At 40.1% G+C, this 14,665-nt stretch overlaps 2 protein-coding genes across 2 annotated transcripts in view; one reads left to right on the forward strand and one right to left on the reverse strand.

The window, feature by feature from the left end:
• CSTF3 (cleavage stimulation factor, 3' pre-RNA, subunit 3, 77kDa) overlaps positions 1–4,705 on the forward strand; it is a 52,790-nt gene extending 48,085 nt beyond the window's left edge. Inside the window, exons 18-22 of the mRNA XM_009334574.1 lie at positions 836–1,031; positions 2,587–2,740; positions 3,142–3,236; positions 3,361–3,421; positions 4,009–4,705. Coding sequence (XP_009332849.1) covers positions 836–1,031; positions 2,587–2,740; positions 3,142–3,236; positions 3,361–3,421; positions 4,009–4,211 — 709 coding nt within the window. The 3' untranslated portion in view covers positions 4,212–4,705. The remainder of the gene's footprint in view (positions 1–835; positions 1,032–2,586; positions 2,741–3,141; positions 3,237–3,360; positions 3,422–4,008) is intronic.
• A 2-nt stretch (positions 4,706–4,707) lies between these two features.
• Positions 4,708–14,665, reverse strand: part of TCP11L1 (t-complex 11, testis-specific-like 1) — a 14,220-nt gene continuing 4,262 nt past the window's right edge. Inside the window, exons 3-9 of the mRNA XM_009334500.1 lie at positions 12,610–12,730; positions 11,828–12,048; positions 10,618–10,754; positions 9,976–10,172; positions 9,433–9,614; positions 8,571–8,743; positions 4,708–8,359 (exon numbers count right to left, since the gene is read on the reverse strand). Of these exons, the coding sequence (XP_009332775.1) occupies positions 8,124–8,359; positions 8,571–8,743; positions 9,433–9,614; positions 9,976–10,172; positions 10,618–10,754; positions 11,828–12,048; positions 12,610–12,730 (1,267 nt within the window). The 3' untranslated portion in view covers positions 4,708–8,123. The remainder of the gene's footprint in view (positions 8,360–8,570; positions 8,744–9,432; positions 9,615–9,975; positions 10,173–10,617; positions 10,755–11,827; positions 12,049–12,609; positions 12,731–14,665) is intronic.

Raw genomic sequence — 14,665 nt, forward strand, 5'->3', positions numbered from 1 at the left:
ACCACTCACTGCCACATTTTCATTACTACTCCTTAAATTTATTTCTCTGAAAAAATGCTTACCAAACCCTTCGCAGTCCAAGTGCTCACCATTATTATTCTGGTAGATAAAGGCATCAAAACTAAGAAATCAAACATCGCACTGCTGTGCACATCGATTCTGCACTTTAATTCTTATCTTCCGTGAGAAATATTTTTATGTCCATTTTAAAAGTGAGAAAAACCAAGAATTTGAAAGCTGAATCTTCTTCAGAGGTGAACTCCAAAGCTAAAATGAAAGTTGAATCAAGTCCAGAAATATGGTCAGATGTTGCTTAAGTTATATAGGAGATTTTCCACAGAGAAATAAGCAGTAACTGGATCTATTTTGGGCTCTGTAAAATTCTGAAGTGCTGCCTATTGTCCTATAGGGTATTGCTCTTGCCTGCTAGAATATGCTAGTCTATGCAGATGAACTAAATCATAATCTATGTTGAAAAGTCCTTCACATATCAGGATCAGAGTGAAAATCTGTGTAGCGGGATGAGTAAAGTCTATTTGTGCATCATACATTGATGAGGAAAGTTTACCTCAAATGCTGAAGTCATTTACACCGGTAATCCTGTCCTTTCCATAACAAAGTCCTTTACGATCCACTAGATTGAAAGCTTTTACAGAAATATGTAAGGCACGGGGAAGGTAATGCATGTTATAGATGCATCTAAAGTAAATAATAGAAATGGTCACTGTTCCCAGATTACCTCCTTTGAATCTCTCCTCTCGTGTGTTTTTTAATCGGGTCGTGATCAGTAATTCTTTCTCCTTCAGCACCTGTCTGTTTATCTGTTCTTTTACAGGGAAATCTGGGCTCGGTTTTTAGCTTTTGAAAGTAACATTGGTGATCTAGCTAGTATACTGAAAGTTGAAAAACGGAGGTTTACGGCATTCAAGGAAGAATATGAGGGTAAAGAAACAGCTCTGCTGGTAGACAGGTATAAGTTCATGGATTTGTACCCTTGCTCTGCTAGCGAACTGAAGGCCCTTGGTTATAAGGTACGTGGCTAAGAACACTTTAATTTTACTGTTACTCTTTTCAGTCCTAGCAAACTTAAGCAATTCCTTGTTTAGGACTCACCTTACGCTTTTTTCCCGTGATAGAAAAGCAGGTAGGACAGGCCTGGCATGCCTCCTCCTTGTTGTCTTGTTGGGCAGCAAAGTGCCAGGCATTGTGGGCCGAGGGCAGAAAGGAGCAAAGGAACATGACTAACAGATGCAACTTCATGTATTCATATTTGCCTCTCCTCTTCTCAGGGAAAGGTCGATGTGTTAATGCCATCACCACTCAGCTACAGGCCTCCACTTCAGACTTAAACCTGAGCTCCTTCAAAAACCAAAATTCGTTTGGAAGTTTGTAGAATCAGGTCAACTGTATGAAACATCGCTGGCTGCCCCGCCGCTCCAGTTGGCAAAACTCCGCTCACTTCATTGAGAGCCGTATCAAAGCAACCATGCTGCAGTCCCAGTGATCGCTGCAAATGGCTGAGGAAAATTATCTGTAGAGATCAGTGGCTGCCTGGTTTTTTTTCAGTTGTTTATTATGGCTAAAGTGCTTTGGCGCTGTTATTCGGAATTTAAAGTCTAGGCCAGACACCTGTATCTGGTGGTCTCCCATCTCATTTCTGACCGCATGTATTTTAACTACTATTTTAGTCATGTGGAAGGCCGTAACACTTTGGAAAACCATTAGAACAGAACAAAACGTTTTGTTTTGGTTTTTAAGCATGGTGTAAAATAGGCTGCCAGAGAAGCAGAAATAGCTCTGTTGGAGGAACTGCTGTTTCCCATTTGCATGAACAGGAAGAGAGCCTTCAATTCATGTCTCAAAAATAGTGCCTCAGCTTCCATTTATTTCTTACACAGAGAAGTAATTTTTGAAAAATACAGAAGTCATCAAAGTTAGCAAAGCAGCCGAATTGTTGGTCTTCACACAGTTGTAAAATAACGCGATAGGTGGAAGTAAGAGTCACATTCAGCCACTGAATACTTCTAACGCAATCGGGACAACGTTATTTTGAAGTTACAGGTGTGCTTACAAGAGAGTACATCTTGATAAATGCACGCGAGGTGGTGTGTACCTAAGATGATTCAGCCCTCGGGCAGATTTCTGTTGCTTTTGACATGCCAAAATGTAATCGTATTTGAACTGATGCTTTGCGTGCCTGCTGCCTGCCTTATGCTTTATTTCTTTTCCAGCTAATGCAATCTAGGGAATGAAATGAGGGGGAAATGATAGTCGTGAAGCCCTAGTGGTCTGCACCTGTTCACCTAAATCTTTTTAACCTAAAAAAAGGAGCCACTCAAAAATGACAAATACGGTCCCATTCGGGAACGAAAACAAGTGTTTCCACTCCCAGCTGGGACACTGTAGGACTAAAACGCTTGATGAAAACATGCAAGCTTTGCCCAGATGGTCTTCTAAGAGGACATCTGAAATTATAATGACGACACAGTGAGAATAAGCGACTGGTCTAGAGAGATGTTTTGTTCTGTAATTTGAACAAGCAATGTGATCCTGCCAAGTTCAGTGCTCTCTAATTGGCTTTCGCAGGACGTCTCCCGTGCCAAGCTGGCAGCTATAATTCCAGACCCTGTGGTTGCACCTTCCATCGTGCCTGTTCTCAAAGATGAAGTAGACAGAAAACCTGAATATCCAAAACCGGACACTCAACAAATGATTCCATTTCAGCCAAGACACTTGGCACGTAAGTCAGATGTTCAGTCGGAAGTGGTTATATTTCACCTGGCGGCAAGCTATTAACCTGTGTGTTTAGCAAACCTAATCACAGAGACTCTCCTAGCCTTCAGTCATCTAAACATGTACTTAACTTTTAGGCTGTTATTTAATTGGATTGCTAAAGGCATATATATTTTACTTAATACTAAGGTCACATGGAAATAAGTACAAAAGTAGTTTGGGGTCTGGTAAATGGTAATAAGCTGTTATACACACTGCTCATAGACTTCAGATCGCTGACTAAACAGTATGTAATTAGCAGAGGCAAAAGTGACAGGGTAGTAATTATTTGCATCAAATAATAATGATACAAAAGCAGTTCAAGCCTAGCTGTCTTGCACTGGCTTCATACGCTGTTTCTTCCCGCAGCTCCAGGTTTACATCCTGTCCCAGGTGGTGTATTTCCTGTTCCACCAGCAGCTGTAGTTCTCATGAAGCTCCTGCCACCTCCTGTCTGTTTTCAGGTTTGTTTTAATGAATTCTGAGAACTGCAAAAAGCTGTAGGGATTCTGTATGTCTCAAACCACAGTATGTCTCACTCTATTGAAAATAATCTTCTAAACTTTTTTTTTTGGGGTAACAAATCAGGGTCCCTTTGTTCAAGTGGATGAGCTCATGGAGATATTTAGAAGATGCAAACTGCCAGACAGTAAGTTATTTGTTTTCTCTGGAGCCTGTGATAGTGCTGCGTATGACTTTGTTTTACATATGGATATGGCTGTCTAAAATCCAGACCTCATTTACAGATGTGTAATTATTATTTACGGGTATACTGTTGAATTGGCTGCGGTTGTAGGTTGCAATCTACACAGAGATGTTTGTACGTTTAACTGTGGGGAGACCAACAAAAAGTCAAAAAGCTGAAAATCACCAGCTGCTACTTCAATAACATTTTGGTGGTAACCATTAAAACAAAGAAATGAAGATTTTCAGGATATCCTTTAAAAGAAGCAAGGCATTATTTCTAGCAGCACTGTAACATTAAATTACGAATTTGCAGTACGGTAGGTTCATCGGTAGGCATAACGCTGAATGCACATTGTTGCAGTGCTTGAGAACAATTCAAGAGCAGTGTTTTCTGAGCTCCTACAAAGAAGGTAGAGTTCTGAAATATAAAAACAGGACAGATCCGTACTCCAGGCTTCACGTAAACTACGGCAGATGATAGTATGCTACTTATTTCTAATCAGGGAATTTAGTTTCACAAATTAATTTAATCTTTTTCTCTTTCTAAAGCTGTTGATGAAGCTGTACGAATAATTACCGGAGGCCTACCTGAAATAGCTGTGGAAGGCAATGGACCTGTGGAAAATAACGCTATGCTCAATAAGGCTGTTAAGAGACCACACGAAGATTCTGACGACGATGAGGAGAAAGGATCTGTAGTTCCCCCTGTACACGACATTTACAGAGCACGACAGCAAAAGAGAATCCGGTGAAACAAGTTTGGAGTTCTACTGTGATAGACAAAGACTTGCATTGAGTCCATCAGTCTCTTAAAAGTCAAGCATTTAAAAGGGACAGCTGCAAACAAAAAAAATCTTGAAAATGGTTTTGTTACTGTGGTGCCTCTTCTCCCATATGGTTCTTGATCCCAAAACAGCCAAAACAACCTTAGAATGTGCTCTGAACGAAACTAGGTTTTCAAAACCGAAAGTGCAAAATGTCAAAACTGCATTTTGTTCTTCAAGGCTGTTCACATCTACCACTTGAAATCTTGTGGGTTTTCAACAGTTTTATTTTAAAAACTGGATGGCTTATACTTGTGAAGCATTTTTAATTCACATTTTCTGGAAAACAGTTGTTCTCAGTTTGTTCATGTAGTGTTCCTGCCTTATTGTTCGTTTTTATTTATGGCAGAATGTATGGAATCTGTTTTGTAGTTGAAAATGGAAAAAAAACATTCCTTTAAAATAAAAGGATATCCATAACATCATGCCTCATTCTGGTTTTATTCAAACACAACAAGTTACTTCTTAAATATTACTCAGCCACTTCAAAAGCGATGTTAATAAGACCATCACAGGAAATTGATCAGAGCATACATATTAGAATTAGCTTTTTTTCCATTTTTCTAGAGGATACAGTATACTTTTGCTTGTAATTCCATGACTGTTTAAAGAAGACAGCATCGTAAGACAAACTCGGTACATATATCTAATGTGGATTGTCCAGGAGTACTAGCTAACACAATCTGTTCCTGGATAACTGCATTGGTCTTCCACTTACTTAATGCACAAAGCTAAATGTTAATATATTCGCTACATAGTTTAACCTGTTATTTTCAAACAAGCTAACGAAAACACGGTATGAACTTTCGAAGCAGTTTCTATGCATACTTTAGATTTTAACTTGCCACTGACTATTCAGAATTGCACTCTGATAAGACAGTAAGAAACCCCTCACCCCGGACCACAGGAACTTCAGATAGATACTCGGACAACTTGAAAAACATTCCCGCCGCCAGCAGTATAGATGACCGTAGGCCAGTGCTCTATCTACCAGACTGAAAGGTGAAACAGTGTATGTATAACCATATAAATGTTCACGTGGAGGTAGGGTCTGGCCTTATCAATCCTAGAATTTCTGTTTTGCTTTGCCACTTAATTGTATCTCCCTGTTTCTTTTAAAGAGGATGGAGAGAAACTATTTGTCAACCACCAGCATTAAAAAAACAACCTGGGAAAATCACTAACACGACTTGCACTTGCGGGCACTTATCACAGTCTCTTCAGATCTTTACCGCTGAAAGGCCTACAGCACCCCCCCCCGGAGGCACTCCTTCCCACAGTGCGTACCCCCCAAAGGTGAGATCCCAGCCAGATGCGGGTACTGCTCTTTTTTCTACGTGAAGCCTTGGGATCAAACCCCTACTGCGAGGAGAGATGGGACTTACTTACTGTATCGGCCCTGCGAGCACTACGCATGAACTAGTGGCAGGACAATCCATGCTTCAATGTCAGAGTAAGCAGGAGTTGGCCGTCACGGACATCTGGACCCTGAATTCCAGAACTGGGAGCAGCCATCTCCTAGATTAAGCAAGTACAATTTTATCTGTTGATAATGCAGTCCCATTCATTCTGGCGTCACTCTTACACTTTTCAAAGCCTTTTCCAAGTGTGTTGCTTCCCCGTGATGTTGTTCCTCCCCACATCCTTGAGATCATCCCCTACAGCATCTAAATTTTTGTAGTATGCATAGTTCACAGGGGCCTTTAAAGGCAGCTTCTAGGCAATACTAAAATATAAAATAACAGCAGCAATTTATAACTAACTTCTGCAATTCTCATTTAACAAAAACGACAACAGCTTTGTCTTGGGTTTTTTTTTTCCCCCTATCTCTAGCAATAATGTTTCTGGTAGCTCTCTTGTTACGCAGACTACTGAATTAATTTTTTGGAGCTACAGAGCTATAGGCTGTATTTTGAGGTGGCTCCTGCACTAGTAACAAAGTACAGTAAGCAGATGCAGCAATCTTGAAGACCTCTGTAGTATCCTTTGCTGATTCAAACAATTAAACAGACCACACCAAAAACCTACTCAGAACTTTTTCTTCTGGCCAACCAACCTACTCATTTTTGAGTTATCGAAGAAAGATTCAGAGACAGACATCCATTTTACTATCTGAGTACACTTAGCCGAGAGAAAAATCACTTGTCTGAGCTGGTGATCTCTTACAGGGTTTTGGTGGGTTTTTTCCCTTGGGGAAGGGGGTTTGCAATGAATGAGAAAAGATTTATTTTATAGTTGCATAGGCTAATTAATACAGAATAAAAGGTCTTATTATCCCACCTTCCTCCAAACTCAAAGTTAGTGCGGCTATAGCCACGCTGACATTTAAAGGAGAACAGGAAAGGGAAGCATCAACACTGATTCATAATCAAGTGCTTCCTTCGAGAAGGTCTATTAACTTTGGTTGACTAGTCAATTAATAAAATGAACCTGGATGTTAGCAATAAAAGGGCCCTTGATTTATTTCATGTAACTTGTTGGGTTTTTTTTGAAGACGACAACACATTCTATTTTGGGTAGTCTAGTACTTAGGACACACTGTTTATAACTATGAACTTTGCTTTCAAAATCATCAAAGTTTGATTACTGTAATACAGCGTTGTGCTCAACTAGAGGAAAATTTCAAATGTACTTACCTCCTAGCTGAGTCTGAAATTGCAACAAGGCTGTAAGATCATCGAGCTCTTCTGTGAACACTCATCTATACAACATGTAGCTAATTAAATTCAAGACCTACAAATATTTTAAGTTTCAAGTACGCCTCTACAAAGTGAAAAAAATCTTCTACTGAAAATATTCCCTGTATATGCAAACTAACATTAAACCATTCACTTCTCACAGTACGTTAAAATCTCTTCTACTTCCGATAGTGCTCTGCACTTCCTGGATATTTTTGAAGACATGATTGAATATGCAACCATCTCCAGTGGTTTTAAAAAACAAGTAAAATTTTCAGCCTAAAGTTTCACACACTTTAAACCCACCTTCTGAAAATGACAAAATTTACTTTAAAATTAGTATTTCACATAAAAAGGAGTAAACTACTAGCAAAAAAAAAGGTAAGAAATGCCACTTTTATCAAAATGCTTTAGCTCTGCCCTTCTGAACTCTTTACAAGAGATAAATACAGCTGCAATCTATAAGATTGCCACCTTTGTAAGTACTGTACATAGCAGAGGACAGTTACCCAATAACCAGAAAATTTGCTACAAAAATATATTATGTGTTTTGTAACATCTGCAGGTAAACAGCAAAAAAAGGCTATTAAAAATGCAGTAAAATGCAGAAAAAACTAGTAGCCTACCGTACTAACCACAATGTTACAATAAAGTGCTGTTTGGCTTTGTTTTTTGCCTGTTAAAGTTTCTCTTATCTAGAATTTTAGCTTTCTTCCTAAGTCTTTAAAGTAAGATTTTTTTTTTTTTAAAGCCAAATCACGCCCTCTGGAAAGGACCATTGCTAATCTACTCTGGATTAGTCAAACTAAATTCACGGTAAATTAGAGTAAAATGCCCTAAAATGAGCCACTTACTTACTTACTTAAATACCAAGTTTGGTTCTTACACTTGTCCTACCTAGCATCAGCTCAAAAATCTAAAAATTGCAGCCAGAAAACTACCAAGACATCCCCCCCCCAGGTTGCATACTTACATTAAAAATGCATCTCTCTTTCGTCATTTACTTCAGAACCCCTTTTGCATCTCATCTATTTTCCTCATCAATCACCACTCGTGAATTAAAAGGAACCAGTATTTACATGGAAAGCTGTTTTCCTAGACAAATATTAGTGCAATTTTTAAAATCGCTGACAATACCGTATTGGTAGCGTACAAACTGGTTTTATGATTCTTCTGACTTCCCTACAAGTTGGGATTCTCCCTTAGTCAGTATTTTGCCAAGGACTGCATCATAGTAAGGGCTGAAGACCATTTTGTTGTAGTTGACAAGACGAACATACTTGACAGCAATCTCTTCCAGCTCTCTTTGAATAGGGCCTAATCCTCCAGGAATAGCAGGTAACGATTTCTGGTGACTAGACGCAAGATAATTCTCCAGAAACTTTTCAATTCGAGAATCTGGAAAAATTGGACCAAGGGGTTTGGTTTGTTTTCAAAAGAGACAGTCAATTAGAAATAGCGCAATCTCATGTAAAATACAGAAAGCCTCAACATAGTAAACAAGTAGTTGAAACATTAAATGAGAAACCACGCCATGACATGCCACCAACAGTTTCACAAAGACAGACGAGCGGTCACTTGAGAACAGAGCATTTTTGTCAAAGCATACCTATTAGCTTGCATATGGTGTTATCCGGATTGGCCGCCGCTTGGATTTGTCCTTTAAGTCCAGCCTCTCTCTCAGCTGAGAATGGTGCAAACCCATGCTGGGAAAGGCAGCTGTTAACTTCAGCACACACCTTTTCCCCGATGGTAGCCAAAGATTCCTGCAGGTTAAAGGACCTAGAGAATGTGGAATACAGCATTACTTAGCTATATTAGTTATTCACTTTTTTCCCACCTTTTAAAGAGAAACTATCCAATTATAGTTGCCTTATTTATCAAATGTAATGGAAGAAGCGTAATCCAGATAAAGCCAGAACTATAAAGAATAATACATTTTATACATATGAAAAATAAAGTTGAGGTATAAAACAAGGAGGTAGGATAGCATTAACGATTTCCAGCCTGAACAATCCATACAAGTAAGAGCCGACTTTCTGCCTACACAGACAGCTCTGACCAATGCAAAAACCAGTTATCAACCCAGAATGTGCACAGCAATCATTCTAAATCTAAATGTAAATACAGTAAGCAAGCAGCTTACTGTACCACACTCAAATTCTCAAGGGAGCCTGGCCCAAACCGTAAGCATGGTTAGCTGCTTGCACTCTCACGCGCCAACCAGGCACCGTGAAAAACATACTCTGAAGAAAGGAGCATGTATGTATCAGAAAAGAACAGAGCAAGAAAAGACGGTTCTGTCTGAGTAAGTTGAATTAAAATTGTCAGCCTGGGCTCATAAAAAGCCCTCATCCCTTCCTCTACGTGTTCTGCAGTCCACAGCCAGAGAGAGGCTTAAACTGATTACTTACTTGTGTGAAAGCAGAACTACACCTGCCTCTGTGTGACTAGGATCATTCAATACTCACGGAAGATGCATTCCTGTCAGCAGCACCTTGACAATGGTTTTGATTTTCTCAGCAAACCCAGGCATATCAACGAGTGCCGAGCCTGCTGCACTGAACGTGACCAGAAGGACAGTCCCAGTCAAGAGGAGCTGCTCCAGCTCCAGCTGTATTTCCTGAAAGCGGGTCTGGTCCATTAGCACTGTCTGCAAAGAATGAGGACGGCAGCAGGGAATAAGTCAGAATGCTGGGCTGTGAAGTGACACTGTGGTGCCTACCTATTCACAGCAGTGAAGATAAGACAAAGACACAGAAAAGAGCGACACATGCTCAGCAGGTGAGTAACAGGAACAAAACAAAAAGAATTAACTCCTCTTTTCCAACTAAGTATGTTTCAATACCGAAAAAGAAGTACCTATTAGAAGAGCTACAAGAGCTCTCAATCAAGAGATAAATGTTTTAGTATTGTACTTGTTGCAAGGCTACAAAACTAAACACCTCCTGTTACATCCCAGAAACAGAAAAGCTGAACAAGCACAGAAATCGATTTTTCTGTTAAATACCTACTTCTGGAAAAGGCCTGTTTACATGATCCCACTTTAGGAGCTTCAGATAGGCCTGATTTTGTACAGCAGTGGAGCACAATGCGGACGCTCCACCAGTGGCACCATCACCACTACAGTGGGGAGGCAACATTTTACATCTCAGCTTTGCAAGATCATCTGCTGCTTCTTGCAACCACCTTGTGACAAGGTCTAAAGAATCTGGAAGAGCAGGGAAAAAAAAAATCTGGTTAAGAAAATTCCTTTTCAAAGTTAGGTTTTTCCACCAATAATTTCCAAACAATCCCATTAGTTACTATTGCTAATACCCACGATATCAGTTATTGACATGCATTTCATCTATTGCATTAAGCAGAACGTCTAAAACAGAATTAAAACACCACACAGCTATGGGAAGTTGGAGGTGAGATGATGCTAGCTAAGTATGCCCTACACGGTATTGAAATGAAACTAAACTCCAGTGTACAAAGCGCAGAACTGTTGTTGCGGCAGATTTTTTCAAACCACAGTTTTGGGGCACAAGCTGTCATTTACCACATGAATTCTAGAACTTACAAAAAATCTGATTTCTTTTCAGGATCTACAAGCAAAGACACGCAGTTTACTGGGAGGTCAGAGGGGAAGAAAGAAAGGAACAAAGTCATACTTGGCTGTTTCTCAAGAAACTCCTGAAACTTCTTTCTTTCATATTCAGCAGACTGCTGCATTAATTTTGGCCTAATACTACTGACAGCGAAGTTTGCCATATCCATTTTCATTAGGTCTAATACAGAGAAAATGGCTCTAAACAAACAAACAGAAAAAGTTATTCAAGGCTGCAGATGTTTAAGAGGTACTATTTACAAGATTTATTACAGATTGTCTAAGGAAAGAGCAAAAACATGCATGGGAAACATTAACAGGGTGCTTAACAATTTAAGAGCATGAGACAGAGAGAAAGCTTGAGCAGGCATGTACACGCATGCATGTGCCTCTTCCAAGTAGGAAATAAAACTTGCTCTCCTGTAAAAAAGCCTCCATGGAATTAACTTTACTAGCTCCATAGATTATATTTCCCAGGATGTGCAATATCGTATGTTGAATACATAAAAAGACATCTGGATTTCCAAGCTTGCATACTATCTCTGTTGGCAGCCTATAAAGCCAACCTCAGTGGGAAGTGAATAATCAGACCCAAGGGGGAAAAGAAAGAAAAGAAAAAAAAAAAAAGAAAAACACCTTAATTTCAAAGCAACCTCTTTCCTGCTAGCAATATTTCTGCCACGTCAATCCTGAACTCTTGGCAGCTCACCAAATTAGAAAACAACAAGGTTAATGAAATTTCTTCTAAGTATTGAGACCTTGAGCTGTTCAACGGAGAACATGGTGACAAAGCAGAAGCCTCTGGGCTCCCAGACGTGGTGTGTACACTCCCTTTAGAACTGAAAGGATATTATACAGGGAGTGGGGTGGGGGGTAAAGAGAGCTCAAATTGGGGGGAAAGGAAGAACTGGTTGGAGAACAATAATACCTTTTTCCTATGCTCCTGCTTGCTTTTTTCCCCCTTCTGTCGATATTAAATTCTGATACGAACCAACCATTCACCTGCTATCTTAAGGCTTATACGCATTTGGCATTTAAGAAAATGTCCTCCAGTGACGTGCAGAAGCCAGACAAATACTCCAATTCACCAGAACAAAGAAGGTCCTTGTTAAAGACTTCTGGAGTATCTCCCCTTCACACCCACAACTATATCCCTTTTCCTATCACTCTTTTTTTCTACAAAGGTTTGCAGGTTGCCCTGCTGGAATGCCCCTCCCCCCATCTAAAATTATTTAAGGGACTCTCAACATGACTAATAAATACCATTTCAGTACCTGAACAGAGGAACTATTTCATTAATATCTTTCAGTTTCTTAATTTCTTCATCTCGAGCTGGAGCACAGAGAGTCCCCATCATCCCAATAACAAATTCGACCAACTTAGAAATGTCAAGGGCCCCATTCTCTGCCTCCTGTTTTATCAAATCCAGATCAAGAACTTCTGTAATCTGGCTTCTCAGTCTAGTATGACCAGGCAACAAGAAAGACAGGAGATTCTGAAATGGAAAGTTTTTAACAGTGCATTAGTTCTACATATCAAAGACTACAAGGATCAAAACAGTTATTGAACCACTTTTTATTTAAACTAATTGCCCTTTACAAGTGGAATCTCTTTTTCTTCTTTTTTTTTTTTTAACCCAACTATTCACCAACTCCAAGTGTTTCACCTCATTCTGCGTGGTGCTGAAGTTACTAAGTGGTAAATGCTCTGTAGTACAGATCGTACTTAAGACTATTGTACTTGGTTTTGTCAGCCCAGTGTTGGGGCATCTCATTGATTCCGTAACTAATACCACTGTCATAACACGAAGGAAGCTTGGAATTATGAAACTAGTATTACTTAACTTTTATTTATCTTACATGGTTTTGCATTTGGTTTTAGATTCAAATTTCTCCTCTGGGGTTATACAACTTATATACGTTCACAGACAATGATATAGTAATGAAAAAGATCAAGAGAGTCCTTTATGAAAAGCCAAACTTTGACCACTTTTGCCCATTCATATCAATGCAGCTACACAAATTCAGTAAGTTACCTTGATATCACATGATCTTACCTCTTTAATTTCTCCCAACAGTTTAATTGCATGGTCATATGTCGGTGGATCTTCCTTTAGCTGAGCTTCCAGACAATCCCAGAAAGCTTTATGCACAATATCTCTTACTTTTTTTTCTAAGCTGTGGGTAAATATGGCCGGTTAAAAAGAACAATACTTGTCTCTGCACCACCTTACATAGATAACCTGCAGCTCCTGAAGAACAGCATGTAATAATATGAATATAATGTAATAATGAATATATGGCAATTAACAAAGAAGAGATCTGCCATTTTAAGTTACTCAGAAAAGCAAGAAAAACCGGACACAGGATTTGGAATGGCTTATATCCTAATAAAGGGTTACACACAAGCAAAGGCAGCTACAAATTAAACTCCTTGAAAGTATCTATCACATGCTACCTCTAAAGTAAACAACGGGAAGAAAAAAAAAAGGAATTCACAGAGATTACAGCTTGTCTTCAAAAGACCAGTATTCATGTTCCTTTCAAAAGCCTTATTAAGGAAATGCAATTCTACTAAGTAAAATTCATTAAGTAAACCTAACAGAAACGAAGTAACTTCCCTGACACAAAAGCTTCTGCATTTCAGCGCATAAATATTGCAACTACTCTGAGACAAAGGCCCAGTTCAGCTTGTGCAAAAAAATAAATTAATTCCACTGCTCCAGTACCAATTCCTAATTCAAAATACTGAAAGTCACTCCTCTTCAGCAGGCAGGCTCCTGTTCACACCAGGTTTAACTTCAACACCGAAGAAGTAAAACGCTCACATGTACTCACGCGCACACAAAGTGCCCACAACAAACACCAGAGTCCCCAGGCTCTGACTCCATGTGCCGCTGAGGTTCAGGCAGCGCCCAGAGGCACTTAGGCCCTGTGGCCCTCTAAGACTAGCCAATACGTGCTCTGCTGACAGCGCATACAACTGCAAATACAGCCACAACCACTTGTCTACGCTTACGTTCAAGCTGCGGGGGACTCTAAGCTATACACACACACACACACAAAACATTTAATCCAAGGAAGATTCCAGAATCCCTCTTCAAGCGAAATACGAAGGACTGCTCTTTCTTTTCGAGGTGGTAAATAGCTGTACACAAATCGCTCACAAAAGCCAAATACAGGGATCCTGTACTAAAGCAGGCCTGGCCCATCACAAAGCCCAAGCACTCCCGGCAAGGTGACCTCTGCAGTACATCTGTTTCTGTGATCAGGTGAAGAGATGCAAATCAGCCACTCTGGAAACTACAGCCACTGTTCAGCATCAGTGAGCAAAAGCATCCAACTTTCCAAAGTACAGCATAGGTCCCCAGCTCTTTCTCTCCTTTTTCTTTTTTTTTTTTTTTTTTTAAGCGGGGGGGGAAAGAAGAAAGGATGGGAAAAAGAAAACATGCTAAAATCCTTCTTCCCTAAAAAATGCCGAGATCAACATTATGGCAGTGAGGCATACCAGAAAAGTTATCCACTATCACAGCACATTTTCACGTGAGAAGTCCATGTGAAGGAACACGGAGCAGAAGCGGACACTGAATAGAACAGCACTCTCATAAGTGTGGGACTTTAGATGAAGCGTTTATTCTCAGCCATCAACTGCCCAGCAGAAAACACCCGATGGAAGTTCCCCCAAAAGATGCTGGGACAGAGAAGATAACACGGAATGGGGAGAATGAGCTTTGCGTGTCTCAGGCGTACTTTCCAAATGCTTGCTTCAGAGGCAGCATTTGTGCAGGCCAGAGACAGGTCCCAGTCCACGGGACCACACATGAATTGCATGCGACCTGCAAGTAAGGCAACGAAGGAGGACTGGACCAGACTGCCTGGGTCTGTCTAACAGACAAGGCAGACACTGAAAGACAGTGCTGAGAAGACAGATCAAACCATTGCTTGAGCTCTAAAGTATATGAGTCCTGATGAACAACAGAGATGTCTATTGTCATGTGCTAGCTCAGTTAAATGCTGTTTGTCCTCAGCATTTAAGGGGGCCACGATTCCATTTCCTACCAACTCAGAGGCTGAGACAAGTGAACAAAGTACAGCAAAGACCCTCATCCACTC

This window comes from Pygoscelis adeliae, unplaced genomic scaffold (assembly GCF_000699105.1).
Source record: "Pygoscelis adeliae isolate BGI_AS28 unplaced genomic scaffold, ASM69910v1 Scaffold171, whole genome shotgun sequence".
NCBI classification, from domain to species: Eukaryota; Metazoa; Chordata; class Aves; order Sphenisciformes; family Spheniscidae; genus Pygoscelis; species Pygoscelis adeliae.